The following is a 27,500-nucleotide window of genomic DNA, read 5'->3' as shown; positions in this document are numbered from 1 at the left end:
CCACTCCACCTGTCCGTGACTGGTGCTTAGAGTGACCACAGTCTCGCCCAAGGATGGTGAAAAACACACACAGATTCAATCACAGGTTGGGTTCCCCTGGTGACCACAAGGGCGGCCAGACCCAGTTTCCTGCCAGTGATAGTCGTGGGAGTCGCGGATCACCTGAGACGAGGCCGCGGCGCTGTGGTTACCGGCCAGCTTACTCCTTATCACTAAGACCCGCCGCAGCTACTGATAGACTGAACGTGACTTTACTGCATCATCAACGTTCCTCACCATCGCTATCAAAACACATGTTCCATAACACTAATTAGAACATCGTATTTTTCCTACTTTTTTTTTCAACAGCGACTGAGCTAAACAAAACCAAAACATCGTAGTTAAAGTTACATTTGCAGTGTATTAGTAATCTCTACCCTCAGTATCGGAGCAGCGACAGGATCTCTAGGATGAGAGAACGAATGTTGAGATAAAGTACACTGCTAGTTTCGCTTTTATTAATGTGGGTAATTTCAAGTCGGCTCCACCCATACGGTGTTCCCAGCGGCGGGAGAGAGGCGATACGAGTTGCTTCCCACGAACACAGTCGGTATCTGTCATTCGCCTCGTATCATGTTTCGTATTTTTCTGTGGCGTCACATTTTTCGGCACATAAAATATTTAGAGTTCAAAACATGATATACACTTAGGCAACAGATGGCAGCCCACAATGCCACTCAGTTAATAATGAGGTATATGCTTACACGCAAGCACACACACACACACACACACACACACACACACACACACACACACACACACACACACACACACACACACACAAGGACAATGACTTTCTCTCTTCCCTGATTTCCTGGCAGGGCAGGTAAGGGAGGGGCTGACTGGGCGCGTCGTGACTGGCAGAGCAAGAGTGACCTTACATACCTTGACTGTGCCGGACTTGAGGGGCTTCTCTGGGTCGTGAATGTACTCCATGGTAACTCCGTAGAACTGGCCCTTGTTGATGTAGGTGATGCGGTCATCCTCCCGCCGCTGAGAGGTCGAGATGGGCGTCTCCAGGTGGTACTTGAAGCCGTACTGGTTGACTCTGAGGTGGAGGTGAGAACAGGTGTGTGATTAGCATGATGCTGAGAGAGAGAGAGAGAGAGAGAGAGAGAGAGAGAGAGAGAGAGAGAGAGAGAGAGAGAGAGAGAGAGAGAGAGAGAGAGAGAGAGAGAGAGAGAGAGAGAGAGAGAGAGAGAGAGAGAGAGAGAGAGAGAGAGAGAGAGAGAGAGAGAGAGAGAGAGAGAGAGAGAGAGAGAGAGAGAGAGAGAGAGAGAGAGAATTATTTCTTACAAAATCAAAATCGTAATAACTTAACTGGATCAACATTACAAAATGTTTCATTTTACTCCTTCAGGCGAAGCAGAAATGCAAGGGAATAGAAGTGGAAGTAAATCAATTCATTGAGAAGAAATATAATAAGAAGAAATGATAACCTAATTGTATGCTAAATAGAGACAAACATGTACACGTGCGATATATATATATATATATATATATATATATATATATATATATATATATATATATATATATATATATATATATATATATATATATATATATATATATATATATATATAAGCATCACTCAGAGTTTAGAGGTTAAATACAAGGAAAAATGAAAAAAAAAAAAAAATAAGATAATGAGCATTTAGACGCAGATAATGTCCCGAATAGTAAACAGATGGTTAACCATGAGCGTCAATATAAACTTTTACAGTTTAATTGACACTCACAAAAAGACTCTTCAGGTGCAAAACACTCAATTTCCGTAACTCCCAAGTTAATATCCAAATATTCAATATAAGATCGCAAGCAATATAATCAGCGCGTCTCTCAGCGTTGGACCCATCATGTTCATGGTCGCCGCCAGGGGGCGACCGTCAGTAGTAGCGTGAAGGGGCGCCTCGGTGGCCTCACACAGCAGAGAGCTACTACTGGCTTTCATAAAAATAGCATCACTGATATTCACAAGAAGTGTGGGACTTGCCATGCATCGATAACCGAAGAGTGAACAAGACAGAGGCACTATCTGTAAAGTCGCTTGATTCGTGCAGTGCCAGTGTAATTCACCAAATGATACATTATGATATTATGGAGAAGAGTATACACATAATGTTCTTATGTTATAGCTCCATCAGGAAGTATATTTCATTAGTCTTTTCCTTTTAGTACCATAATTGCTCGATATCTCATTAAAACATCAATATGAGATAACCGAACAAGCACACACTATACTAAACGCCACTAATAACGTGGAATTAATCTTTCCTCACTATAATAAGCGATAATATTAAGAAACAAGCGTGAAGAAAGGAAACATTGCCTGGGTAGCGAAAAACGTGATCCTCGAGTGAACCTACATGTCACGTGCGTCTATTATTTTCTTCCCCTAACGAGTTTCATGTGTCGTCAGAGAAAGATGGAGGGAGAGTGACAGCAGCGGGTCTCTCTCTGCCCCTGGTCATGGCCCTTGAGCGCCATGTCGCCGGTGATAACGATTGTGCGTGACCATTGAAAATACTTAGCATGGTTTTATTGGCGGCCACATGATGAGTTTTACCCGCGCGCTGAATAATGAAGCTGTAAAGCGAAGACATTCATGAGGGTGAAGTCTGATGGATTCTCACGCAACTCGTCTGATATATAATTTGTGACGAAGAAGAATTGTTCGTTAGTCAGGAGTTCTTTGTGTGCTTGAAGGAGTGCGAGGTGGAGGGCTGCGGCTATAGGGCAGCGCAGGGAGGTGCTGTCCGCTGCTAATAGGCTTCAGCTCGTTTGGTTTGTCATGAAGAAAAATAGATCGCGAAGGATGACGTGCTAAAATGCAGCCAAGCGTCACAAATCCGAATTCAGTTCCTCCACTAAAATTTTACCACAGCAACCCTAGCCCGCATTATCTCAAACGAGGATATAAAGCGCAGTTTTTATTCAGCTGGCCTGATGTTTTGAATCAATTGATGATACGTTTTCCTGGGAGGTCCATGGGGCCAGTCAACACCTACTGCCACCATTAATTACACCACTCCTCAGGAAGCGCATCTCCTTCTGTCTCCCATGACTGCACAAACAAATCGAGCCAAAATGACAGGTCTGAAATGGTATTCTTGAAATACAAGACGTTTATCTGAGTGGCGGATCCTTGAGGGGTAAGGGTAAAACAGAATTCCCGCCACAGAATACCAATGAGGTAGCGAGTGGGCAATATGCACATAATAAATGAATATTCAATACAGGGGTTCAGCAAAGATACAAATCATAGTGAATTCCCCTTCAATAACATATATTCAGACTAACTCACCCCTGCCGCCCAGATCCCAACAAGCAGTGATTAAGGTCATTGCCAAGCAGAACGAAGGTAACTCCGGGCTAGAGACAAATTGTTCCCTCTCCCCCGTGCAAGGAGAGAGCCGCGGGCAAGGGCAAGCGTCTCGTGTATAAGGCAGATCTTCGGCCGTGGTGATCTCCCTCCCTAGAACTGCTACTGCTGGACTCACCGACACCCTATTGCCTCTGCCTCCACTCTCTCTCTCTCTCTCTCTCTCTCTCTCTCTCTCTCTCTCTCTCTCTCTCTCTCTCTCTCTAAAACACGGAGTAGAAGGAAAATCTGTACTTAAAAACCTCTCCTAACATCCAGTTCTCGTCTTCAGTATTCTCTCTTTGGCGTTAAACCACGACTACAACAGCAGTATTGACGACAACAAGGAGTGCTGTATCATTACTCACACTACTACTACAGTGCTCCGTTGTCTTAACAACGGTGGCGTCGCCTTTTATAGACACTAAGTGGGGGTTCTTTCCTGCTTGTCTACAAAATTCGGCTGCTGGAGAGTAAAAATGCATGTTTATTTACTACGCAGAAAATCTCTCTCTCTCTCTCTCTCTCTCTCTCTCTCTCTCTCTCTCTCTCTCTCTCTCTCTCTCTCTCTCTCTCTCTCTCTCTCTCTCTCTCTCTCTCTCTCACACACACACACACACACACACACACACACACACACACACACACACACACACACACACACACACACACACACACACACACACACACACACATTACGTATCTACTACACACTCGTACATCTACACGCTGAGAATATCGAAGTAGAGGCTATAACACGATACCCGAGATTAACATTCCCTCAAGCTAAACCTGGGGAACACCGTGCAACCGCGGGGCGACATTACTTCACATATTACGGCGATGGAGGAAATATATTTATGCGTAATTTTTCCCGCCGCCAGAGAAATATGCATGCAAGTGGGATTGTAAGTGGGGAGTGCGTACGTACGTAGGATGTATACTTCAGCGGAGGACGATGTGCAAAAAAGCCACCTGTGTATCTTCAAAAATATTTAAGCATACTATTCTCACAGTCCTTCATTCCTGGCTCGTTTCATGATCCTGGCAGCCCTGGTAGTAGTGGTGGTGGTGGTGGTGGTGAGATCGAAAAGGCTTATTCTACCTGGATCCCAAATGCGAGGCGATCCCATCACCATTCCCCCTCCACTCCCAATCCTTCCACCTGCCGTCCCGCCCTGCACCCCCCACTCAGACTAATCCCCACCCCCACCTCCTGCCCTCCCCTACTCCCTCTCCCCAACGCCGAGTCCCCCTCCCCAAGCCACAAGCCTTTTCTCTGGTCCGTAATTTAATACACAGGATATGCTTACACATAAATTAAAATAAGAAGTTTAATGCTCCATTTTCTCGTCTGTGTTTTTGTTTAATTTCTTTTCCCAGGTGCGACGACCCTTGGAAGTACGGAAGGTGTACACACTCCACCTCGATAGAGTTAATTAAGAAGAAAATCTAGTAAAATATAATGGAATAAATAAGATTAATATAGGTGGAATGTTAAAGCGAAGGGGTTGAAACGTATTGAACACACACACACACACACACACACACACACACACACACACACACACACTTATATAATCATGACATTTTAGTGTGACGACTCAAATTAACACTGATTTCTCACGCCCGTACACAAAGACTCACAAGAACGAACGAGATTATGCAAATGAGTTTTAAATCTTCAACTTTCCTCGTCCGACACACACACACACACACACACACACACACACACACACACACACACACACACACACACACACACACACACACACACACACACACACACACACACACACACACATTTCGCAACCTTCATTTAAATCACTAGAATGTGGAGAGCATTTTTAATTATGTGCTGGGACTATAATCAGCCAATTTTAATTATCCGTAATCACCGAGTCAGCGCCTTTCTTAGGGAGCCAAGCAGGACGTAGCAAGCCGCCCCGCCCCGACCCGCCCCGCCCATCAGATACCAGGCCCAAAGTCATTCCCCGGAGAGACCAATCCCATCGCCTATCAACCCAAGAAAAAAAAAGAAAGAAAAGAAAAGATCGAAGAAAAAGAAAAAAAAGACAGTGAATGGGGAAAAAAAAAACCCAGACGCCTCTAACCAACTAATGACTCGTAAGACAAACTAAAAAGAAGAAGAAGAAGAAAAATAAGACTTGTGGAGAGAGAGAGAGAGAGAGAGAGAGAGAGAGAGAGAGAGAGAGAAAAGGGGAGGGAAGGAATAATTTGAAGTCGTGTGATAATGGAGATTTACATTTGTACGTCTGATTTCTCCAGGGTCTTGTCTGGACGTCCACCTTGCGTCACCGCGCCGTGAAAGCTCGATCATTACATGCAGATCTTGAGAGAGAGAGAGAGAGAGAGAGAGAGAGAGAGAGAGAGAGAGAGAGAGAGAGAGAGAGAGAGAGAGAGAGAGAGAGAGAGAGAGAGAGAGAGAGAGAGAGAGAGAGAGAGAGAGAGAGAGAGAGAGAGAGAGAGAGAGAGAGAGAGAGAGAGAGAGAGAGAGAGAGAGAGAGAGAGAGAGAGAGAGAGAGAGAGAGAGAGAGAGAGAGAGAGAGAGAGAATTAAAAAAAACACACGCACTCAAACATACACATTGCTACGACTATTACTTTAATGCATTTAGACGAAGACGGAGGGAATAACGAAGGGAAACACAAAAGATGAACCGAAAGGAAGCAAGAGACGAGGAGGATAAGACACAGTGAGGACATATAAGTGTAGGTGCGAGTGGGCGTGTATATGACAAACCCCGTACGCTTACTGGAACTGAAGGAACTAGTACAGGATGGCTGGGAAAGCTGAATACTGCTTAAGCCTCCCATGATAAGCCGCTACGAGGAAGATGTACAACGGATGATAAAAAATGAATATACAGAAACAGGAAGACAAAACAGTGGAATATAATCTGCGCTTATACACTGCTTTTCTTCTTATATGGTGGGGAAAAACAGGAAGGCTGGGAAAGCTGACTACTGTTTAGGCCTCACATGAACAACGGATGATGAAAGTGAATATACATAAACAGGAAGACAAAACAGTGGAATATAATCTGCGCTTATTCACTGCTTTTCTTTCTTATATGGTGGAAAAAAAAATAAAACTCATTCGTGTCAGTCAACCAGTTCGATTTGGGTTGGCGAGGAGAAATCTGGAGTGTTTGGAGGGAGTCAAGAGTGAGCGATTTTATGCCGAGTGGATTAAACGAAAATCATCTCGGACCCTCTTTTCTATTTACCAACGAGAAGAGAAAACGCGACGAACACACCCCTCCTCCTCTCCTCCTTTTGTGCTGCGTGGTGGTGGTGGTGGTGGTGGTGGTGGTGGTGGTGCGGCAGTGTTCGTGCGCCGTCATATTATTTTAGTCAGGCGCAGAAAGTGAAGGCAAAAAAAAAAAAAAAAAATCTTATGCCACAAAACTGTAAAATAAGGGAAAGAGAAAGAGAGAGAGAAAAAAAAAGAAAATGAACTAGATATAAATTCAATCAGAGAGAGAGAGAGAGAGAGAGAGAGAGAGAGAGAGAGAGAGAGAGAGAGAGAGAGAGAGAGAGAGAGAGAGAGAGAGAGAAAGGGGAAAACGAGTGATGATGAAAATGTGTGTGTGTGTGTGTGTGTGTGTGTGTGTGTGTGTGTGTGTGTGTGTGTGTGTATGCTCCTTCACACAGGCCACACTCTTGTAGGCCAGCGGGCAGCGTGGTTACCTTGAGGCCCATCAGCAGCAACACCTGGACGCGTCTGGAGCAGCCCGCGGGTGTCAGGGGGCGGTTTGAGTCCTGTCCGCGTGAAGCAAATTAAAAGTCTCCAATAAATAAATACTCAGTGTCCATGAAAGCCGTGCCACCTCCCTTTTATTACGACCAGTGAAGAAATGGCGTGCAGGCAGCCCCTTGGCGTGCATCCCGGCGCACACCAGGACAAAAACTGCAATTATCGCCGTAATGTCAGTGATGTATCCCGCAAAAAGTTGTTTTAATTGAGAATGCAGACAAGCGAGTAATTGCTAGATTCAGTTATTATGGTTCATCTGCATGTTATTTGGTGTTTTTACCTGCGGGATGGCCAGTGGGCGAAAATTATTCCTTACCTCCACCTTTCAGTGGAGCACCACGGTGGTTGTAACATGGATTACGTTTGCTGCCTAGAGAGTATCATTAAGCCTCTCTCTCTCTCTCTCTCTCTCTCGCGTGTTGCTTTAACGGCGTGGAATTCTCGTGTATGCCCTCGTGGCTTCGTGCCTGGCGATGTATGGAAATCAACAACACACATGAACAACAATTATTCAACTTTTACAAAAATGTTATCCTTTGACAATAAATATGGAAAGTTAGGTCAGGTTTTTGTTCATTTGTAAATTCAAAGAAGTTGGTGATGATGATTGTGACGCTGGTGATGATCATGATGATTATGATGATGATGATAATGATGATGATGAAAGAATGCTCACTCCTTCTCTATCACCAAAACAAAGAATATTCTGACTACAAATACCTCATAGAAAACGAGACGAGATGGAGAGCAAACACGTCACGTCAGTTAATTTTTTATTTGTGTGTGTGTGTGTGTGTGTGTGTGTGTGTGTGTGTGTGCATTTCACCTGAACCGAATTACTTGCATTCCTGTAACTTTTACGCGTGACTAAAACTTAAAAAAAAGGAAGAAAAACACTTATGACGACGAGAATGGCAAGTGAAAGTCTGATATCATACAATATTAGTCAGCCCCTTTATGAGTTTTGTCTCGTACCACCTTGAGTCATTCGCAGCACACCAACAAAACACATACATTTTAACCACTCAACTTAAGGAGACGAAGGAAGCAGGTTAAGTAGAAAATGAAGTAAAGAGATAGGAAGAGAAAGACAGTGGGAGGGAGGGTGAGAGAGGAGGAGAGGATGAGCGGAGGAAAGGAGGAGAGTGAGGAAGAGAGGCAAATTCAGGCATGCAACAACCACCTTCGTTTCACCTCCCCAGCCGAGGGTGTGAGGCCGCCATCCATCATCCGTCGGTGGCAGGCCAAGTTATTGCTCCTCCTCTCCTTCTTCCTTCTCTCCCACTTCAACCTCTTCCTCATCCTCTCTCTCTCTCTCTCCCTCTCTCTCTCTCTCTCTCTCTCTCTCTCTCTCTCTCTCTCTCTTTCTCTCTAACACTGAGAGGAATGCAAACAGAGAGAAGAACACCAACGCTCAGAATTCCTTTCTCGTGTACATATTCTATTAATTTTCTTTTAAGTACATCAAACCTCAAAGTACACCCGCAAAAAAAAAGCTCCAATTATGACCCTGAGGCTGGTGAGTGTGATTAGAGTTAGTGTCCATCAACACCTTCCTTCCCTCGGGATGTAAACGCCATTAAGATAAACTTTCACACGAACGGACGGGCGGGCGGCGGTGAGGGCAGCGGTGTGGCTGGCGTCTTGGCCCGGAAGACGCCACTCAGGGCTCGTCGCCGCTGCGGGTGCGTCGTGAGCATCGCAGAGTTCCCCGGGCGGCAAAGATGAGGTGAGAGCATCCACACCTGCCACTCATCCTCATCCACTACAAATATTCTCAGCGTCTCTCGAGCGTCAGTAGCAGAGCAGGAGGGAAGCGCAATTAGTCATCACCAGAAATACAACGGAAGAACGTACTTGATGCTTCGTACAAAAGTTGAAGCCAAGATCTGAGAAGCAAAAGTCCGTGCCTACAGACAGATATAAGATTACAGCTTATATTGAATATATAATGGAAGTGAAAAAATGTTTACAAAATAAAACAAAACAAAACAAAATCCACGTTGAAATGACTAATGGCTGCTGAAAACCACGTCAAGCGTATAAGTTGTCGTGAGGCTACATTCAGCTGAAGGCCAAGCTTGTGTTAGGTTTGAATCTCGTCGTAGTTGTGGTCGCGCCTGAGATGACATACATTCCCTGCATGGTCATCCTACACCCCGGGAATGAGGGAAGAGAGAGAAGTATGATGATGTTTGCCTTTGAATGCTCGTTAAGATTTTTTTCTAATAAATAAAATAATATTTTCTTAATAATACGAGAGGCAAGATAAAAAGGTAGAATTCAGGAATGCAGTTCAGCACTAAATAATCAGCTCCAAGGCAATTATACGCAGTAAACATGCTCAATAGTCCTGCTTTGTGGACATTGCTTGCGTGCCGTTCCTCCGGTGGGTGCTGCGTCTAAAACACGAGGTTCTAGTAAGCAGCCCTCCAGCGAACTAGTCCATTTCCTCCCACCCTTTCTTAATATATTCGAGCAGTAGACAACAAGGAACAGGGGCAAGCAATAAATCACACGTTTTGTGGGACAAGTGAGATCAATGCCCAAGGTTGCGAGAGCTTAGCTACGGTAATCACGGACTCTCACCAAGTAATAGTGATAAATGAGATGAAACATTAGTACTTCTCCCGCACAACAAAACCCAATGGGTGCAGGGACTGCCACTGGATCACCACCTTGCACTCCCACACGACAATAACACACCACTCTAGCCACAGCTGCCACGGAGTAAATGAGTTGTCTGCCTGCTGACTGCTGACAGAGCGAGAGTGGCGGGGCGGGGCCGAGCAGAGGGGCGTCAACCTTTTCTCAGAGGGTTGTTCTCGCTTCCAGCTGCTGGCGGCGCCAAAAAATACAATGGCTACAAAGTAAATATTCTTGTAACACCTTAAAAATGACACGTCACATATATCATACGATATATCTAAATGATGCTCCGGCTCTGCAGGTCCGTTAAGACCAAACTTGCAGCATCATGATCCACACCTCGCCAACACATTAGACGGGAAAAAATTGAAGGCTGCCCAATAATTTACACTTGTATTTAGTATTTATGCACTGATCCTGCTCCCAGACTTACCTACCTGTGATAATTTGTGACCTTTAATTTTGCAGCCCATAAGTGATTTAATTCAACAAAGGCTCAATATAATAGATAATATATTTGGAAGGCACATCATAAGATCGCAGGACTTGATATTAATTTTCCCGACTGCTGCGGCTCATTAGAGCTGCAAACAACGGTGTTTGTGGGACTGAAGCTGATGCACCATAAAATTCAGACTCCAAGGGAGGGCTTGACTGTCCACGCGGGACTCACTGATCGAGTACAGCATCTATTTCAGATTAATTACCGTGAGATCCCACACAATTACTCTGTAAAGAAAGAAACTATTGTATTGCTTCCTAACGACACTCCATCGAACGTAATGTTCAGGTACAATTCTGTTCCCAGCAGCAGCGGTAACGAGTAGTGGAGCACGCCGGGGATGGCTGGGGAGGAGTGGACCCTTTATACAAACTTCCTCCAGATCGTACATTAGCTCCTCGCAGCCCATTTGTCATCTTAATTGTTTTATTCTAGCCTGATGTTCTACCCGCCCGGACGCCGCCTCAGGCCAGGATGGGGACCAAAACAATGGTGTGCTGGGGAGATGTATCGTCGGTGGGTAGAGGGAGAAGGTCGCGGGGAGGAACGTGACCTCACTCACAGAAACGGCTGAGAGTCATCAATGTATTAACGAGGAAGACGACATTGGAGGTGGGGGTTGTGTGTGGATGAGGCGACGGAGGCTGAGGAACTGGGAGGAGGAGGAGGAAGGTATCAGCACACTTACAAAAAAGAGACCTCTTGACACGCAAAGAAAGACACAAACTCACAGCTCCACAACCGGTCATCACCGATATCAAGACAGAATAAACACAACACTTAAAGCCTCAACGCACACAACCTCTCCTTCATGCAAATATCGACAGCCCCTCGTGAATGATTCCCTAGCTCAGACGTGTCACCAAGACGGGACGGGACGGGACGGGACAGGGCAGGAAGGGGATGGAGGGGAAGGCTTGTGCACTGAAAACAAATTGGTGTGACTGGGTCGTCGGTAGCTGCGGTAATGACGTCTAGCCGTGTAAGGAGAGGGTAATATTTTGCCGTCGCGTTGGGCTTCTTTCCGCTCATCACCTCCGCCCGCCCTGGTCGATCCATGGCCTCTCCCCTCCACTCCGCTCCACGAGCTTGGCCGGTTGACCTACAAACTTACAAGAAAGTGAGAAAAACTATCCATTGGCTACGCGTTTATCATCTCATTCAAGGTACTTAATTAATAACCTCAATAAAAGTGTCTTTCAAACCTCAAATCATCCGCCATTATCCTCGTAAGGATGAGGCGATTAACATAAAAATAATGCATATAATAATGCACACAGTTCTTATTTACTGCAGCTATTGTCTGCTTCTTGTTGCTGCATAAAAATCAATTTCTTGCAGCAGCTGAGGATGGTAGGCGAGCACCGTTAGCAGCCAGACCCAGTGTTTCATTACGATCAAACTCACCCCTCCCTCTCTCTCCTCTTCTCTTCTCTCCTCTCCTCTCCTCTCCTCTCCTCTCCACTTCTCTCTTCCACTCCCTCACACTCCACGAAGCACCACCTCCACTCTCACCCTTCTCTCTCCACCTACCTCTATTCCCATCCCACACCACCACTGCCTGCAACCTTAGAAATACTCGTACCATTTTTCTCTTGCAACCTCAGCAAAGCCCGCCCCTTCCTCACTTCTCCAACCCTTCATAACCACATTCCCTCTGTTCCTCATGTCTATAAACTCCTCTCCTTGAGCTTCATGTGGCCTCCCTTCTTCTCTCCATCCCCTCTCCCTCCTTGCCCTATATCCCCCCTCGCTGGCTTACCGATGGCCATCAACGGAGGGGTAGAATTATGGTTTACGCCTCTGTAATCAGTGATTATTATGTGAGAAATATATCGATCCGATATTCAAGAAACTCCTGAGCTATTTGCATCCGTAAGTAACTTGGTAGACGGCTAAGGGGAGAGATGGGCACGGGAGGATAAGAGGTGAGGGTGAGGCTGAGGGGAGGAGGTGAGGGAGAGGGAAGGTGAAGGGATGATGAGGGGACTGAGGCAAGGTAACTGACTAAATGGGAATTGAGGTAGGTGAGGGGAGGGAGAAAGTAAACGGAGGGAGATGTGTGTAGCGAGGGAGAGTAAAAATAGATGTGGTTATGGAGAGCAGGAAACTGAGGTGTGTGACAGGTAACAGGTAAGAGAGAACAGGGTGCGGTGAGGGTATGTACTAGATGCTCAGATACTCAGGAAGACGGAAGAAAGAGGAAGAACAAGACATAAGAAAACATAAGATGACAGAAATGCAAGTGTGAGAAGCCATAACTTGTTTGCATGAGTAAAATCTAAAGGAGAAAAAAAAAATTAGGGAGAAATGAAACAACATGATCATTGTCTCGTATTATGTAAACAGCTTATGGATGCAAACAATAAGTACGACGCGGTAATTGTCACCGCAACATTAAGTGAACGGTCGGGAGGAGTAAACGCATAAACTGACTCTCTTCAAAGGTGAGCACTTCCATTCTTATCACCTGCAAATCTTTCCCCTTCCATCACAAATATCGCAACTCAAACTACACCGCTTCTCTTCCAGACCGTTTCCTCTCCTCTCTCCCACGGTGTCTTAAATCAATCACTCAGTCAGTCAGTCACTCTCCCACAGCTTCACCTTCATTCACCTCTCTCACAGACCTCACTACCTCCGAATTACGGTTTTCCCATTTTCCTTGACCTGCCTCGCATCTCCTCCTTCTCCTCCTCCTCCTCCTCCCTCGTGTCTTCCTCAACCACCTCTCCATCATATGTCTTCTCTCATATCTGACACTTCTGCACCGCCTTGTACACGCCACTTATCCACTACTTCACGTGTAAGAAGCTTCACTACCGCTAAGGCAACTTCACCAGTACTTCCCTTCCAGCACCAAGGTCTGGAATGTCTGAGTCTCATCGCCTTGTGCTTCAATAACAACATAAGAAATACTGAAATAATTGGCAGTGACAGTTTACCTTTACCTTACAGAGTGGGTATTTCCTGGTTATTCGTGGCGTATTCCAGGTAAAAAGTAAATGGCATGAGTGACTTTGATAGATGAAGATTATTATGATGGAGGGAGAAAAAAAATGAAAAACAGGTGTACTTGTCGGAAGTAAGGAAGGCTTATTACATGGCCGGCGGTGACTGAAGGGCCTGGAATAGAATGAATTTCAGGCATTTCGCTTCCCTCAACCTTGTACGACCTTCAGAGGCTGGTGGTATGTATGTATGCATGTATGTATGTATGTGTGTATATAAGTATATATGTATCTTTCTTTGCATTCTCTCTCTCTCTCTCTCTCTCTCTCTCTCTCTCTCTGTGTGTGTGTGTGTGTGTGTGTGTGTGTGTGTGTGTGTGTGTGTGTGTGTTGTTCACGCGGGAAGCAGGTGTTCACGGTCCCCCCCCTCCTCCTCCTCCTCCTCCTCCTCGCACCATCCCTGCTTATGATATCAAAAGACTCCGTTCGCTCTCTTGTTTTTTACGTCTGAACCTTTTAATATGAAGCTCTGTCGTCGTCTACTACTCCGCCCGCCCCCGCCCGGCCCGACCCACGCACATAGCTACCAGCGGCTAATGCGTCCCGCCCTCTATCCCTCTCTGCCATCAAACTATCCACCACGCCCTCGATCTATCTTCCAGCGATGTCCACTACTGACTAATGGATATTACCTTCTTCCCGGGATGGTGCGCTCCTCCGGTAAATTTACAACAGTTCTATTAGACAGAGAAGTGTATTGGTTTTGTATGTGTGATTTACGAGCGATCTCCCTTTGTACTCTCCACGCCCGGATTCCTAGTGTGCCACAGGGAGCCTCGGATCGTGGGTAAACAAACAAAAACATCACCTCTCGGGATCAAAGTGGCTTGCCTAGGAAATGACTCACCGTGAAGGAACGCCGCCCTGTCCTCCCTTTGCTTCCTCCATATCCAGCACCGCCGTGATATCTTGCGCAAAATCCACATATAGTAAAAAAAAAAAAATCATTCCCGCAACGCCTTTTTGAGCGCCGTGTGCAGTCGTAGGAACACGTCGGCATATGTAAAAATGACCACCTTGCCTTGTCTACTGTAAGATCTCCGTCTCTGGGCTCTGGTGAGGAAAAATAAAAAAGAGAATCACCAGTAACGGCACAGCCTTGACCACCGCCCTCCGAACACACACGTCAACGCCTGCTTGCTGCCTACAGACGGGTCGTGTTGTAAGTGCTCCCCTGCTCCGGGCTGGCTGGATGAAACAAATTTTCGGTGTAGCTAATACGCTGCTTTTGTTTCCTTTTTTCTTCTTATTTTTTTTTTTCTGGGTGGGGCGGGGCGACTCAAAACCACAAGATCACGGGTTCGGGTTGACCTCGCCGATGAGTCTTGATTTATGACATCGGGGTGGTGGTACTTAGGAGGAGTGGGGAAGGAGGAAGTGGGTGGAAGGTTGGCATGTAGTACAACTCCTAGTTATTTTTGTGGTACTGTTATTGGTAATGGTGGTGACGGCGGTGATGGGGGAGTGGCAGCTACAGTGGGAGTTAACAATGCGGGCGCGAGCTTAGGTGCAGAGAGACAGTGATAGTAGTAGGTGTGTGTGTGTGTGTGTGTGTGTGTGTGTGTGTGTGTGTGTGTGTGTGTGTGTGTGTGTGTGTGTGTGTGTGTGTGTGTGTGTGTGTGTGTGTGTGTGTGTGTGTGTGTGTGTGTGTGTGTGTGTGTGTGTGTGTGACGGGAGGTGAGGTGGCAGGTGGAGGAGGGTTCGTGGAGGGAAGGGGAGGAGGTGCAATGTAAGTTATGAAGACAGGGTGGGTTAGGCAGCATGATGCAGCAATGTAGACAGAATGGCTGAGGCGATGCTGCGGACTGACAACAAATGGAAGTTGCAGCCAGGATAACGGGGGAGAAAAGGACAAAATACTGACACAGAGATGAAAAAATAGCCCTGATCTAAAAGAAAATTACCAAAATGAGTGTTGTCTCAAATTTACGACCAAGGAATAGAGGGAGGAACGGGAGGTTGGGGGGATCGAAACGAAGAAAAAGACAACGTGGAATAACACAGTAAAACATTTTGTGGTGGTGTAAGTGAGATTCCCGCTGACCGCCTTGACATTTCCCGGCGGTGGAGGGAGCAGTAATGGAGCACGGTATGGGCCATGTCCCCACCGACCTCTTCTGCGCCTCTTCCTTCAATCAGAGGTCCAGTTCTTGCCTCACAACGCAGCAGACGTGTCGGAAAAATTGCTCCATGCACAGACAAAAAAGTAGGTATGTTAATTCGTTTCCCTCAAGAAGAATGAAAAAAAAGATCGAGTTGCTGCCTACTTGTCGACATGATGAAGGTCGTCACTGCTTCTCCAAAGGCTTTTGTGAACTTCCCGTCAAATATTGTGTGTGTGTCTTCTTGGTTCTCTGCCTGTGTGCATTCCAGTTGATCGGGGAGTAACTACGAAACATTCATTATCCTGGTTTTCATGTGACACATTGCATACGTCTGGTGAACTATTGACTGACATAAAATGATCTCCAATTCAGTGATGAGAGAGAGAGAGAGAGAGAGAGAGAGAGAGAGAGAGAGAGAGAGAGAGAGAGAGAGAGAGAGAGAGAGAGAGAGAGAGAGAGAGAGAGAGAGAGAGAGAGAGAGAGAGAGAGAGAGAGAGAGAGAGAGAGAGAGAGAGAGAGAGAGAGAGAGAGAGAGAGAACCTCATTTCAATAGATCAGAAAAAAAATAAAGCGTAATGAATAGGTACACTTGGTTGGATGAGTGCGGACACCTGTTCCAAGCAGGCCAGGTGTGCGCGGCGCGGACCCATACTATCGATGAGCTGTAACACACTAACTCTTCCTTCGGGTAGGCGCCTTGACTAGTACAGGAAAGAGTAATGGCTTTATAGGGTGAGAAAGACACGTCCTCCTTCCCTTCTATTGACTCCCTGACACGCCGCCTACTGCGAGGCCTCGGGGATATCGTAACATCTTCCAATCAACCCGTACTTTCAACTTTCTTTGTATTTTTTCTCTTGTCGAATGTACGGCCGTGTTTCTCTCTGACACGGCAGGGAGCCGCGAAAGGGACTGGTCGTGTGGAGGATCTTGGCATAGGAAAAAAGAAATGTGATGAAGTAAATACGTAAGTTGCGTGCGAAATTGTGAAGGTAGTATCTCATTACAGTCTTTTTTTCATTGTGAAGGGTGAGAGTGTGGGAAAGGTCTCCCATACAGGTGAAGGAAACCATGAAGCAGGTGAAGGGAGGGTCAGGGTATCACCTGAGGAATAGGCTGGCCTCCTTCGTGCACGAGAAGAGAACCCAGACTTAGGTCAGAGTAGATGTGCCATTTTTTTCCCTCCTCCTAACGTAAAATATGTCTCGCGAAAACCTAACATCACAGTGACAGTGAGAGGATAAGTTGTGGTCTGAGACACGAACCTGTGTAGATGTAGCACAGCGCGGTAACGCAGGGAGGGGAGGAAGTACTCGCTATGCGGGGCGTGAGTGTGGATGTGCGAGAATTAATTCTCCTTCAGTGGAGTCTCTAGAAAGGTTTGGGAGTGAGACTGACAAGGATTGCTGAATACGAAATACGTTTTCACTCCAGGAGCAGATGAATGAAGGAGTGGAGGAGTGAAGGATAAACGAATTTTAAAAGCTGAAGAGGCGACATTCACAGGAACAGAGGCACTACAGCTACTACGCGTCACTAAGTATCAAGTCAGTCCTATCGCACCTCATTATAGGAAGACCCACACCACCTACACTGACCTCTACTGCATTAACGAAGCCCTCATAAGAACCCAATCCTTTGTGTCAGGCCCTGGAAACTGGCCAAGTGTAAAATATACCTTGAGCAAAAAAATAGCTACTCCACTCGAAATATAATTCAATTGATATTTACATTTAACTGTCGGCTACTACCCTCAGACGGAATTTACGCCAGTACTGGTCAGTTACTTTCCAGGCATGACCCTCAGTGGGTAGGGGAGGCGTGAGGGGACCTGGGCTGAGGTGGGGATGGGCAGGCAAGGGAGGGAGGATAGATTAGGGATGAAGACCATGGGGGGGAAGTGGAGAGGACGGGGCGGTTCTGCGCTAATGTTTATGAGCCAGGGGTCGCTATTACCAGTTCATAAGGCCGTAAACACTCTCGGCTAATCGTTTAATAAGTAGCTTCAGGAAATAAGGAATCGCCTTTATTTATCGCGGTACGACTGCTTAACTGGATAATTAATTGGGGCTTTACTGGCTATTCAATTTTCTCGATGCCACCCTGGTCGCTGGCAACGATGCTCAAGGGACGCGGCTCCTGAAGACGGCAAGCACTTCTTAAGATGTCACTGAATGTTTGTTTATTATTTTGTTAAATCACTACAAAATTACAAAGATTTTGGTGATTAAAAGCGTGAAAAAAGAAGGATCTCACATTTTTTTTAGTTCTCTTCTCTTAGCTGTGAAAAATCAGCTATATGTGTTTTTCATTCGACCGTCTTTGGGTGTGTGGCAGTGACCTCTAGCCACCGAATGACCTCATGGTTGTATCAGGTGGGGCACGTATAGTGGCGGCGGTGGTGGATGTTTGGAGCGCTCGTCAGCATAGGTAATGAGGGAGAATTATGCTAGTCTGACATCGGTAGAAATCCACCTCATCTAAGATCCAATAATGCCTATGATAACTTGGGGCCAGGTTCTCATGAGCACAAATTCATCGGGCAAGTTATGGGAGAAGATGAGGGCCAGAACATCAAGTGCCAAATTACACGTCTGGTGCTGTGCGAGGAAAAGTACAAGCCACATCAACTTTATACAGCGAGAACATAAAGGTGGAAAACGCAGACTGTAAGGTGCAATCACCCTCGGAGAAGATGGACATTTTTGTTGCATAAACTTGAGACAGCCTCGGCCAATCAGATGCAGCTGTAGCGAGCCGAGAGGTGGGGCGTAGGGGGGTTGGGGGCATTTTTGGGGCGGCAAAAACAAATGCTTGAGGAAGACTCTCTCTGTGTGTGTGTGTGTGTGTGTGTGTGTGTGTGTGTGTGTGTGTGTGTGTGTGTGTGTGTCCTCGATGAAACACACACACACACACACACACACACACACACACACACACACACACACACACACGCTCACTGATGAAAGCTATAAGGAAACAGCAAACACACAGAGAAAGAGAGAGAGAGAGAGAGAGAGAGAGAGAGAGAGAGAGAGAGAGAGAGAGAGAGAGAGAGAGAGAGAGAGAGAGAGAGAGAGAGAGAGAGACGCCAAGTTCAGGGGCGTGTGGTGGTGACATGAAAATATGTCACCGCGCGACATTCCCATTAGTAGAGGTAAGTGGAGTGGTCCAGGCGGGGCGGGCGGTCTGTTACCTTAGGATGAGGAAACCAACCCACAGACCTGTACGGAGCCTCGGAGAAAAGTCGATAGAGGGGCCGCCGTGGTACAGTGGAACCCTGCGTGCTTTGGGATCCGAGGGGTCTCCAAGCGCACGGGTTGAATCCTGTCCACGGTCCGAGTGTAGGTTGGGCTTCCTCACTCGGGGCAATGGTTTCCTAGCGGGTGGGCTTTGAGATAGGAGGTAACCCAAAAATATCCCCTTTAGCCCATAAATTCCCGTGAAAAGCTCACATGGTATAAATAAAAAGATAGTCAAAGTTTTACCTCGTAGTGAAGTGACTCACGAAACTTTGGGCGAATAGCGACAAGAGATTTTTTTTTGTCAGCTAATTATGAACTGAATAAGGTTTTTGAACACACAAAAACACAGGCAAAAACTAATGATGATCAAAAGAATAAGAAAGGAATTAAGGAATAAAGAATAAATAGACAAAAAAATGATAAAATAACTTATTCAATATTCTGCCTTCCACGTATTTTTCTTTCCGTTTAACTTCTTTAGTACCATGACGTATTTTCATATTCATTCTGCTTATTATTTGATGATTTTAAACAGGATCAAAAACTTATGTGGGGGATCAAAATAGTGAAGATTCTGGCTATTATTCTTTTGACCTCCATAGACTCTTCCTAATGTAAAGAAAATTGTCTAATCATACTCAAACTCAAGGTAAAAATGTGTTCCAGTACTGAAGGGGTTAAAATCGTTCTTTCTATAACATTTTAACATATGAGAGAGAGAGAGAGAGAGAGAGAGAGAGAGAGAGAGAGAGAGAGAGAGAGAGAGAGAGAGAGAGAGAGAGAGAGAGAGAGAGAGAGAGAGAGAGAGAGAGAGAGAGAGAGAGAGAGAGAGAGAGAGAGAGAGAGAGAGAGAGAGAGAAGAGTATTCGGTAACTATTACTGAATCTATAATATGCACTTTCCCTGCACCCAACTGTTCGTGACACCTTTCCCACAGAACAACCTTCCCTGGAGAAAGGAATTGTTGCTGTGGTGATTGATGGTATTGGAGAAGGTGTGTGTGTGTGTGTGTGTGTGTGTGTGTGTGTGTGTGTGTGTGTGTGTGTGTGTGTGTGTGTGTGTGTGTGTGTGTTGTGTGTTGATTCACACACACACACACACACACACACACACACACACACACACACACACACACACACACACACACACACACACATGTTGACTGTCCTTGATACCAACACAAAATGAACATCATGACAACTGTGGAAGGAAAAAAAAACCGACAATACAAGCGAATGAGTGTGACGTGTAGGTGTAGCAATACAGAGTGTGAGGACGGTCGGGGAGAAGGAGAGGATTAAGGAAATGGTACAGCAAGAGCAGGAGGAGGAGGAGGAGGAGGGGGAGGAGGAGAAGGAGGAGGAATAGAAAGGGATGCAGGGAGGGAAGAAAAGGAGAAAGGGAGGGAAGAAGGGAATTCAGCACGATGAATTTACCGTTGCCTAGGCCTCAGGTGATGATCAGTATCTGTACCTGTATGGAGCCGCTGCAGTGTATCCAAGAATGTCCTAGGTAGCTTGCATCGGCCTTGACGCGCCCCTCAACCCTCAGGTCTCCTCTCACCAGCAACTCTTTACCGCTGCTGATAAAGAATTCGTGGAACTTGTCATGGTTTCCTTTCAATAGTTTTTTTTTTGAGTCTTACCAGTTTTACGTGATCCTGTGTAAAATTCCAAGCTATGATTTTACGGGCAATAGATTTGGTTGCTACTCTGAGCTTTCTAGGTGAGGACATGAAGGGTGAATGATGGTGGTGAGGGTGATGAAGGTGGTGATGGTGATGAGGTTATACAAAGCAATTAATTCCCGCGTATTTGTTGCTTTTATTGCCTCGTCGTCTAATTAAGCGTAAATAACTTTAATGAGAAATGCTCTTAATTAAGCTTCCTCTTCATCTCACGAAACTTCTCCTACTCTCTCTCTCTCTCTCTCTCTCTCACCCCCTTTCAATCACACCTCGAAGAGTTGAAGGGTTGAAGGTTCGAGGGAGGAAGGGTTCGAGACCACCTGAGGTACTTTTACTCAGAAGATGATTAATGGCTTGGTCAGGTTACAGAGGAGAAAGGGAAGAAACACACACACACACACACACACACACACACACACACACACACACACAGAAAAAAGTGAAGAGCGAGATGAATGAACAACGAGATGCAGGGGAAAGTAAGCAAGTATTAGGTGAAAAAAAGTAAAAAAAGTGAAAAAAAAGGTGGAATAAGCGTATGGTAAAACACACACACACACACACACACACACACACACACACACACACACACACACACACACACACACACACACACACACAAGCAGACAGAGAAAAAAATGGACAAAAAAGAAAGAATCATTTAACTAGAACAGAGAGAGAGAGAGAGAGAGAGAGAGAGAGAGAGAGAGAGACCACGGTAATATGTTTGGAAGTAAAGGCCACAGAGGGAAGGGAGGGAATGATGGACACCGTTTCCTTCCAGCTCCCAAGGTCAACAGGTAAGCAGGAGCAACACACGGGAGCCCCTTCAGGTGTGCGATATTACGACGGACTTACCTTACCTTTCCTCTTTCCTCTAGCGCTTATAATCTATATTTCTCTCTCTCTCTCTCTCTCTCTCTAAACCTGAATCCAACGCTACGACCTTCATGCTTGGTTCCTTTTCCTTCCACTAATTAACTCCGCCTTGCCGTTCCAGCACGCAATAAAACCACGGTATTGCGACGGGACACAACCCTCTATGACGGTCTACAGGGATACTCTAAGGTCTTGCAGCTACTGGAGACTCCGTTCACGTACAAAATTGACACTAGATACTTACTTTTTGGTATAAGGAAATGTGAGGCTTATGAAGAGAGAGGGATAAACGTGAGGATCTAGTAATGTTAACTAACTCTACTTTCCCTCAGCCATAATCATGTGTCCTATCCATCAATTCCTCCCTTGGACTAAGATCTAGCTACATTTTGAGTACATTTCCTTTTCCCGAGCTAGACTTTTTCCTTCTCCTTTCTCTTCACCCCTGCCTCAAACCATGACCTGACTACCAATACATCTCTCCTTCTCTGTGCCGCTCACTATCTTCCCTCCTCCCATCCTTCTTCTCCCCAGCCTCCTTTTCCGAGACCTGAGGAATGCTTACAACTTCCCAGATAGCTTTAATTGATGCCTCGAGGAGATAAATATGTACGTGTGACAATTATCAGGAACGGCAGGCGACTGGAGATAAGGACCTACCCTCAGCCTTACGTATCTTAATGGTCGCGAACAGGCCTGATCACCTCGCCGAATTAAGACAGCGATAAGGCACAATACATTTCCCACCGAGATAAGCCGGATTAATAGGTCGTTACTGGGTTAAGTGGGCGGCACCCCGATCCTCTATAGGGAAGGAATGCTTGCTGTGTCACTGGTCTAGGAGTGTTGAGTTTTATCTTCACTCTTGTCCAAACATTTTCCTGCTTTGTATTGGCTTGATTTGTCCAGCTAATGTATTGGTGGTAAACATCTATTTGTTCTTCAGTGTAGCGAGGCAGAAAAGAAGAAAAAACACTAGATACCGATTTTTTCCTACTGTCTATTGTAATTATATATATATATATATATATATATATATATATATATATATGATATATATATATATATATATATATATTTTTTTTTATGGCAGATTGGATGTACTGAACGAAATAATTGAATTGAAAAAAATTGTCATCATGAAGTGCTAAAATATCCTCTCTCTCTCTCTCTCTCTCTCTCTCTCTCTCTCTCTCTCTCTCTCTCTCTCTCTCTCTCTCTCTCTCTCTCTCTCTCTCTCTCTCTCTCTCTCTCTCTCTCTCTCTCTCTCTCTCTCTCTCTCTCTCTCTCTCTCTCTCTCTCTCTCTCTCTCTCTCTCTCTCTCTCTCTCTCTCTTTCTCTCTCTCTCCCTCTCAACAGAACAGTCAGATAATCCAGTCATTCACAAGCTCACTCACAGTTTTCTCTACCCCTCCGACCTTCACGTCGCGACACTCAAGTACATATTTTTTGTGGCCGACTCGGTCATTCCTTGGTGCCGTAGAAAAAAATGGATAAGGGTTTATTTTATACCCACTTAACGACAAAGGAAAGGTTCAGTATAATGGCGCAGTGTCGTAAGGAGAGAAACAATTATCTTTACGGCCGCAAGAAATACACATTATCTCTGAGGGGGATGGCAGTAACGAAGCGAGCTAGTGAACCGAAGAGTGAAGCGAAGCATTGGTCTCTTCTCCCCTAATCAAGCTGTCAGACAGAGGAACATTCAACAATCTAAATCATCTTGTCTTTACTGAGTGGCAGCCTTGTCCTCCGTCAGATACTGAACGCTATTTACCATTACTCGTTTTTTATTGCTAAAGGAGAATCTGCCACAGCTTTCAATCTCATGTGGCTACTGGAAAACATCTAGTCTGGTTACAACAATGTAATTTGGTTTTCTGCACCACATCGCACCAAACGTTCCTTCCATCATCATGTACTCTGGGCTTAACAAACGAGGGTGACGGTTCCCTGTGTGATGTTTACCTTTGTTGTGGATAAGTGATGCTTGCTAGGTGAACCTAACAGAGCTGCTGTATTACTGTTGTTGTATGATACTGGGAGTAAGCGACAGAACAGAGTAACCTTTCGCAGCCTCATAGAGACATAGACATTTGTATATAGGCACTTGTTGGCAGTACCAAGAACATAAAAAACATAAATTGCAAGATGCCTATACGTCGCAATCCTTATATAAAACGTCGTGCATATATCCACCTATCATCTCCATCTATAAATATACTCGTATCTTATCTCTATTCACTTGGCACTAACAACGTGATTACGAAGTCCCTTCCAGACATTTCCTAGTCTACTTGTTTCTTTATACGGAATATTCACGGTAGTGGGAGAGTGAAAGTCGTCCAGAGGAACACTCTGAAGTGCCACAGGGGTGTAAGGGGGCAATGTGGACACCCGCCAGCAGGGCACCGTAATAACGAACCTCACGATTCCTGCTCCTCAGCTCACCCTGCCTGCATTTTTCCTCGTCTCGGGGCGCGCCACGAGTCCTTACATCTTGAGCTATCTTTCACTGTATCGCACATATCTTAGCACATGCATAGTCGTCTATCCTTTCTCTTTTACAGCCATGGAAAAAATTAATAAGAGTTTAAACAGCGATTGGCGCGACTTTCATTACAGATTAGCTTTTGCTGTAGCTGTGTCCGAAATCTGATTAGAATCAAAATGACATTGGACTGCAAGAAAGGAATTGGGAAACGTCCAGTGTAAGAAGCAGGTACAGAATGTCGGGAAGATTGCTATATTGGTAACGCCGTCACTCAGATTAAGAACCTCCCTGCTGGCGCGCACAGAGGGGGATGAGACTCGTCCCACAAGGTCTCGCCGCTGGAAACAGGTGAGGGAATCCACAATGAAGATATAAAACTTAGCGGAGGGTGAGTGGAAGGAGGTGGCAGTGGTGGTGGGGAGGGGCTGGGTGGCGGGGAGGCGGAGAGTGGCAGGGACAGAGCCTGAGCCCCTATACCTCGTCCTAATGAGTTCCATTCATGAATTTCAATACAGAAAAACCTTCAGGTGTGCCTGTAGAAGGATGGAGGGAGGGGCACCCATTAAATCCCTTAAGGGTGAGATCACTACTTCTCATTGCATTCCCTCCACCATAACCCCTTCGCCGTCATAACATTCTCTTGCTTCAACTTTCAGGTTTATGGGCCACAAAAATGTCACACGGAAGCTCCCGACGATCTCCAAATTCATCTTAACGAGTGTTTGGATATTTTTTACTGGTTGTAAAAAAGAATCAAGTTTCTCTCATTCCCGAGTGGAATTCCTAATCATGAAAAAAAGGTCCATTCCTTTTCAGTATCTAGGCAGCAAATGGAGCCACATCTTGCTCGGCGACGGATAATAATTACGTTACTTAAAGGAAAATTACATCTATTAGACGTTCTTAATGAAGTAATGGCTTCATCAGGCTCACTTCCCCCGCTATACCGGACATCCTTCGTTATAACGCAAGACGCGCCGCCGCGGGCCACTCCGGAAAGGAGATTCGCGAGGGCCGGCCACAAAGGTTGAAACAAGACCCCGCTCCTTTTATTTATTTTTTTTTTGACCTTCGTTAAGGGCGCCGAATCTCTCCTTCATTCAAGGTTTATTGTCGCTTAATCTCACAGCATATCAAAGTTACCAGTGGTTGGGGCCCCTACCTGAGTGAATTCCAACCTCTATCAGGTAAGTCTCTCTCTCTCTCTCTCTCTCTCTCTCTCTCTCTCTCTCTCTCTCTCTCTCTCTCTCTCTCTCTCTCTTTCTCTCTCTCTCTCTCTCTCTCATCTTTCCGTCAGTCTCTCCATTCTGTCAACTCAACACCCTCTGCATTCCCCTTTAGTACTCTTATCACCGCTGAAAGTATTCCATTAGCCTCACAGCTTAATGTCACATCTCACTAGCAGGTCTCAAAAGCACTTTTCTTTCCCCCATTAAGCGTACAGTGCGACCCTCATAAACCCGACTTGTATTTCACAAAGAAGCATCAACTTTCACATTCCCATAAAGTTCGCAATTCTGTCCGATAACTCCACTTTCCTCCTCTTCTCTTACGGCAGCAGGGGAGGAGAGACGGAGGCAGGGGCGGCGTGTCCTTCAGCAGGCGGGAGTTGTTTAGATTACACGACGACCTGGCGAAAACCTGTTGACGACCTACCTCATACTAACCTGCTTGTGAGTCTACCTTAGCTTAACTGAATCGACCAGCCTGGTATTCCTCCTCCTCCGGTCATACTGGACATTGTAAAGTGGACTCGCCTGCGTTATCAAACAAAACTCCGTGAGAGAGATATGAAGTCTAAATGCAATGATAATACTGATTGTTTCCTTACGTATGTCTCGCCTTCATGTCCATTCCTTAGTACGCGTTAGAAAGACAACACTGAATATTTGAATACCGTTGTGATTCCAGTGTTTCTTTTATTTACGCGGGTAATTTTCTTTCCGAGTTTACTTCTTCAGAATATCTTATATCTAATTATAGATTTCTTCTTTCATGACGCCGCTTCGTAAAAAAAAAAAAGGGAAACAAAAATGAAAAATAAAATCCAGTAAAACTCGCTTGCAGTTAGGTCTGAAGCGCACACACACACACACACACACACACACACACACACACACACACACACACACACACACACACACACACACACACACACACACACCACGGGGCAAACAATTCCCCTTGAAAGCAGTTTGATGTATGCAGTGTTATCATCGAAGCTTATCGCAAGCAGAAGTGAGCGACATTGCCTTGCTCTTCAGGCCGTACTGGAGAAGAATTGGCTTGCTGAACTGCTTTTGTCCACGCCACCTTTCCTGGCGCAGCTGCCCAGAAATAGTGACAGTTTTCACAAATGGGTGAGGCAGAAGAGTTTGGTGTGACATCAATAATTATGTTGAATGATAAGTGCGGAAAATAAGTTTAATTTATATTGATAGACTTCTTGCTATTCCATTCACCACCATAAAACCATTTTCGGACGGTCGTTAGTAATTGCAGGCTTTTGAAAAATGCTGTACTTTACCAAATGAATCCCTCTATAGTTTGCTAATCAACTGGACACACACACACACACACACACACACACACACACACACACACACACACACACACACACACACACACACACACACACACACACACACACACAGAAACACTTGCACACATACACACACACACACTTGCACGCATACACACTGTTTTTGTCCATTTTTCTCTGGTGTTCCTAGAATACTTTTAATCAGTGCTGGGAGAGGGACGCTTGGAACTCCCGCTTTACGTAGTGCTGCGGGAGAGGCGAAATCTCGACAGGAGTGCATCACGCATCGCTGATTAAAGAATAAATATATATACCTTTTTTACGAGTATTCACATTCAGGCTTTTTAGCGGGCACGGGTGGACGGTCGCAGCTTGTAGTGACGGAGGTATATTTTTCTAGCGGTACCTCCTCCTGGCTCATGCAACCCCCGCTACTTCACGAGCCCGGAGTCGCAATCATTGGTTTGGCGAATAGGGACGATGTTGGTTATTCTAGACAGTCTTTGTTTTACGACGGTGAAAAAGAAAAGTCATCCATCGAAAGGACTTGAACGTAACATTTATGGGTGTTCAACATACGATTGCAGGCCACACGGATAACCCTCGCCTCCTCCGTCTATAATTCTCGTTCAGACAAGGAAATGATTAATTTGAAGGATAATCTACTGATATGTGAGCCAGGATGTTATGATAATAAGATACTTTTGTTCCCCGAAGCATTTCCCCCGGGAGGGTCATGGACAGTCACAGAGGTGAGGACAGCTACGACAGCAAAGGTTTCTCACTGTCTCGCACGTGGATGATGCCTGAATGACACCGAAGAGTTATTTGATGGACGAAAACCATAGACTTGTATGTGCATGTGTGCAGCACGATTTACCAATACTTACTTCACCCCCAAAAAGTGCATGCTCCTCTAGGCTTCTTGCTCGTCACTTACCCACTACAAAAAGCATCTAAATATAAAACCACAGCTTACAGTATATATAGGGCATGCACACTGCTATACACTAACAAGCAAGACTATACAAAAGACACCACCAACTCCCATGTTGGGAGGTAAAGGTGTCTTGGAGGCGCGTGCTACCAAGCAGAGAGGAACAACATAACACCAGAGTGAGGGTTTAGAGGTGGAAAGTTGCATGATCTTAGAGTTGACAGTGAGTGTGTTAGGTTAAAGCAGAGATCAAACATGAGGCCCTG

At 45.5% G+C, this 27,500-nt stretch overlaps 1 protein-coding gene across 6 annotated transcripts in view; it reads right to left on the bottom strand.

Annotated features, from left to right (window-relative positions):
- Positions 1 to 27,500, bottom strand: part of LOC123518577 (protein grainyhead-like) — a 494,700-nt gene that overhangs the window by 61,954 nt on the left and 405,246 nt on the right. For all 6 annotated transcript variants that reach the window (XM_045279450.1, XM_045279449.1, XM_045279454.1 and 3 more), the window contains one exon: positions 925 to 1,087. In XM_045279450.1, the coding sequence (XP_045135385.1) occupies positions 925 to 1,087 (163 nt within the window). The remainder of the gene's footprint in view (positions 1 to 924; positions 1,088 to 27,500) is intronic.

This window comes from Portunus trituberculatus, chromosome 44 (assembly GCF_017591435.1).
Source record: "Portunus trituberculatus isolate SZX2019 chromosome 44, ASM1759143v1, whole genome shotgun sequence".
Lineage (NCBI taxonomy): Eukaryota > Metazoa > Arthropoda > Malacostraca > Decapoda > Portunidae > Portunus > Portunus trituberculatus.
Note: the sequence above shows the minus strand (reverse complement) of the source record. Positions and strands in the feature narration are given on the sequence as shown.